A 4,802-nucleotide genomic window follows, 5' to 3' on the forward strand; every position below is an offset into this window, starting at 1 on the left:
GTGGGAGATAGATGGCTTTGAAACTGGGGGGGGAATGGAAATGATAGTGATTTTTTGCTTGTTTGTTTGTTTGTAATGATTGAAGATAAATTAGTTTAAAATCAGACCTGGTTTTATAGAAGTTTAAAATGCTAAGTGTTGAGCATTGCAAAAGAGTTTGAGAGGTTAACAGCCTGAATTATATATGAAAAGAGTAAGGGATGAGTGAGTGGAGGTAGAGGAAGGATATAAAGGAGGCATAGTAAGTACAGTTTACATATCATATAATAATATGATTAGATGTATTGCCTTAAGTGTATATCGTAGTGAGTATTCACACTTCACTTCAATGTGTATGAGACAGAAAAATGAATGCTGTCTTGAACTCCCAGTACCATTACATTGCTGTCCTTTAGAGGGTAAAGCTTTAATTTAGGAAACAGAGCAACCGAGTCATAAAAACAGTTTCTTATAGCTTTGTGTTCTAACAGTCCCCCAGTCCTGAGCTGTGCATTCAGAAACTGATACTCTCCAGTTAGAGGAATTAGTGGCTATGGACTAAGTTAGGAGTGCAGGCAGCAGCTCTCCTGCATGCCCTAAAGTCTCAGATGTCTGCTATGAAGAAGAAAAAAAAAAAAAATAAAATCTGTGTTTTAGTGAAGAAACTCTTCTCTACCCCTTTTTGACCAATGTCTTCCTATAACAAAACAGTACAGTGGATGCATAAAGATGCTTCCAGTGTTGGTAGCAGTCTTTCAGCCGTAGAGGGAGGAGGCCTGTCTGTTCTTGTGTACATCCTCCAGCCTTTCTAACTGATAAAAGGGTGAGGCATGGAAACACCAATGACTTCCCCATGCTTTCCTTCCCAGGCACTGAATGGAGCAGCACCTCCTCAGGTGCGGCCTCACCAAGTCTCTTCCAAGGAAATCACAGACGTACCCCCTCAGAGGCAGACCGCTGGTTGGAAGAGGTCTCAAAGACTGTCAGAGCCCAACAGCAGCCAGCCCCAGCCCCAGCCCCGCAGCCACTACTACAGCCTCCTCCAGCAGCTTCCCAGTCGGCATCAGCCTTCCCAGTCAGCACCTTCATTGCGCCTCAGCCTGTGCCGGTGGGTGTGGTACCGCCCATGCAGCCACCATTTATTCCAGCTCAGCCCTACGGTGTAGCAAACGGGATGACCTATGCAGCCCCAAGCGTACCTGTGGTTGGCATCACACCTTCCCAGATGGTAGCCAACGTCTTTGGCACTGCAAGCCACACTCCAGCAGCCCATCCGCATCAGTCACCCAGTCTTGTCAAACAGCAGACGCTCCCTCAGTACGAAAGCAACAGTGCTACCACCAGCCCTTTCTTCAATCCACCCGCGCAGCACAACGGCTCTGCAGCTTTCAACGGAGTTGACGGTGGCAAATGGGCTGCAGAGGACAAGCATTCGCAGCCTCCCGCAGCGGCTCCGCAGGTCGACCCATTTGAAGCACAGTGGGCAGCACTGGAGAGCAAGGCAAAGCAGCGCACTAATCCCTCTCCAACTAACCCCTTCTCGAGTGATTTACAGAAGACGTTTGAGATTGAACTTTAAAACAGTCCTATGGGGGGTGGATAAATTGTACATTAGAATAGAGGGATAAAGGGAGCAGAGGGAACTGTTTCTGATCAGTTTGCTTTGATAATCCCAAAGGTCCCTTCAAACGAAAATGAGTTAGAAAGAGGGAGCAATTATGGGGAGGATATAAACATACAGAGAATTTAACGTGCAGTTCTTAAAAAGGAATCCTGGAGCCACCCCAGTCTGCATTCCCTCCTCACTTGGAAAGCTGGAAGTCAAACAGAGCAAAGAAAGGCACCCAGTCCCAAAGCCTGTTCTGCAGCAACATCAGTTATCTCACAGAAAGGAAGGCAGATTTTGTCCTTGTGTCCTTCTGACGCCCCGCGAGTCCTGGATGTTCCCCCTCAGGGAAAAAATGGGGTGGGGTGGGGGGGGGTGGATATGGGTGGGAGATGGTCACCTGCTTAGCAAAAGCTAGGTTTGTGGAACAAGTTGAGCTTCCATTTTGAGTAACAAAGTGAATATTATATGTAAAGAATAAAGTAAAGCCAAAATCTTTATTTTTATGCATTTAGAATATTTTAAATAGTTGGATATTAAAAGCTGTATGAGTTGTAAGTAATCTTGCCAAAGGTTAAAAAAAAGGGGGGTTGGATGTAAGAAATTGTACATAAGATTGATTTATCTCTGATTCTTATTGTAAGTAATATTGGGGCGGGTGGAAAAAGGGGCTCTAGCTTGTTCTTGTATCTGTTCATTGTAAGTAGCATATTGCAACAACAATCACAACCAATAAGTCATTATATTGTAGTTTTAAATAAAGAAAATTAAAGAACAGTATTGTCATGGTTTGAAAACCATGGGGAAAATTTGCTGGTTTTTATTGGAATCAAGCTACATATTATATATAGTATGGGTTTTTTCCTTTCATGTATTGCTGCAGTTTCTTTGTCTTAATCTATTGGTTTAACACTACTGTGACAACTTACTGTAATCATATCTACATCCTGGGGCAACCTGGGAAACCATTTTATGTTTGTCTGTCAATAGATCTTAAGAGGTTTTTAACTTTGGTTTTATTTTTTTTTCCCCACTGATTTGTGAAACCTTGTGGTTAAGGCTGCAGCTGGTCCAGGTTCTGCCTCTGCTGACTTGTGAAAACCATCTCATTTTAACTTTACTTTTAAACTTTGGCCTTACAAGCAAATGTAAGTTATATATATTTGTACTGATGATTTATAATCTGCTTTAACAGAAATAAATGTTGGTGGTAGAAGTGCTGTCTGTGAAAGCTTTATTCCCCCCCTCTCCCCAGGATTTGCTCTTCTGGGTTAGCAGGTGAACATAGATGAGCCCTGCATGCCAACCTAGGAGCTGGGTAACGGTAGCTTAATGTCTCTCATTTTGTACACCGTGTTAGGTTACCTTGAACTTTTAAGACTGAACTCACCACTATCCTTGAGACCCATAACAATGTAAAGCTCTGAAATGGCAGGCTTTACTGAAAACATCATCACATTCTGAGTTTGATCCCTGTATTTTCTGTCATTGAATATTTACATACAGACAGAGAGGAAGGCACTAACATTCAAAAAGGAGAACTCACCTTGGTTTTCTGTCCCTTACTACTAAAAGGAGTGAAGATCCTAAGAGCCACAGAAGACTGTGTCTTTTCACTCCTTTTCTGTTCTCCCAGAAAGCTGATACCTACCCTGTTTCTTTCTGCATTCGTGTGCGCACCACATAGTTGTAGACATAAGGAGAAGTCAGACTTTGTAACCTGAAGGGGAAGAAGTGCTCCTGTTGTTTGGCCCTAGTTGCCAGCAGTTTCCATTGCCAGGCAAGTACAGCGAGTCTCATGGTGATGTGGTCTAGAAAAATAGGGGCATTTTTCTTTACAGATTCTTGCTGGTTTTCAGTACGATATGAATAGTAATGGCCAACATTTGCTTTGAGTTGGTACCAGTGCTTTTTTTTTTTTTCAGCTTTCAAAAAGTAAGCAAATATTTGTAGACATTTATAATAGAATAAGCTATTATATGTGCTTGCTTGCCTATTGGTTGTGTATCTTTCACAGCAGTGCCCAAAGATCAGCTGAAAATAGCCCAGTATAGCTACACCCTTCCCCTGCCCCGGAGATAACAGCAAAGGAGATGTGACCTTCCTATAAGCCATTGTTTAGGGAAGAAAAGGAACATCTTGAGTCTCAAAGCAAAGCAGTAAACACTTGGGGCACGATACAGAGGGGAAAGCTCAGCTTGCCAAATCAAAGAAACGTAAAAAGACCCTTTAGTTAACTATTACAGTCATGATGCGTATTTAAAGCAGCGAACTGCATGCCTTCAAATATCAGCCTTACTACCATGGTTATGCAGCTGAAAGGAGGTCAGAAAATAAACACTCAGAACATAAACAGTCACTTAATGGAAGGACCTTCAATGTTAACGTCCTGCCCATCAGAATACAGGTGGCTGCTACAGCCCTCAGGAGTCTTGAGAAAGTGCTCCCTGGCCACAGCTTGTATACCATACAGCTTAAATGGAAGCTGACTACACTGAATATTTAAATATTCTAAAAATAGAGCCTCTGCCAGAGTAGAAAGGGATATTACAGAACTGACTGTTTATTCTGGGACAAAAGGGTCCGCTACAACCACAATCAACTTCTAACTGTACTCCTGAACAGGTCCACAGGTCACGACTGTCCTCTATGCCTGCCACATGCAAACTGGGAAGGCTTCACTAAGACTGGAATTTACACAGTCTGTGATTAGGCCCTGGTGGCAAAAGGCAATGTCATACGATATACTAAAATACTAAGATATCCTCTACACAAAAAAAAAAAAAAAAAAAAAAAAAATTTTAAAAAAAAAATTTATAGACATTCTCAGGGTCATTTCATTGTTCTTAAATAGCCAAAGACAGCAACAAACCTTACACTGTAACACCTACCATGAATTACAGCAGAGGACATTTTTCCCTAATCAAATTAAAGCATCTTAACTGCAAAACAAGTATTTCTGTCTTTTCTAGCAATCAGAATCTATCAGCCCACAGACAGACCCACGCCCAAATAGCTGGTAACTGTCACCTCTTGCTCTGTTACTGGATTGCTTCTAGACTTTTCAGTTTGTTCACATCCTAAAGCAGCGTGTCCAATCCCGAAGCCATACCTGCGCTGAAGAGAGTGCAAGCATTAGGTTAGTAATTCTTATTTTTAGGTGCAGCTGAACTGATTTACTGGATTTAGAATCCAAACCAGCTTTAGGCTGTCAAGC

The 4,802-nt window shown here is 42.3% G+C and overlaps 1 protein-coding gene across 7 annotated transcripts in view; it reads left to right on the forward strand.

Moving 5' to 3' along the window:
- NUMB (NUMB endocytic adaptor protein) overlaps positions 1-2,778 on the forward strand; it is an 89,538-nt gene extending 86,760 nt beyond the window's left edge. For 6 of the 7 annotated variants that reach the window (XM_009645549.2, XM_035900961.1, XM_035900960.1 and 3 more), the window contains one exon: positions 849-2,777. In XM_009645549.2, the coding sequence (XP_009643844.1) occupies positions 849-1,558 (710 nt within the window). In that variant the 3' untranslated portion in view covers positions 1,559-2,777. Of the gene's footprint in view, positions 1-848 lie in introns of all 7 variants that reach the window. The other variant, XM_035900964.1, reaches the window with a different exon arrangement.
- Positions 2,779-4,802: the final 2,024 nt, after the last annotated feature.

This window comes from Egretta garzetta, unplaced genomic scaffold, assembly GCF_000687185.1.
Source record: "Egretta garzetta isolate BGI_Z169 unplaced genomic scaffold, ASM68718v1 scaffold828, whole genome shotgun sequence".
In the NCBI taxonomy this organism is placed as follows: domain Eukaryota; kingdom Metazoa; phylum Chordata; class Aves; order Pelecaniformes; family Ardeidae; genus Egretta; species Egretta garzetta.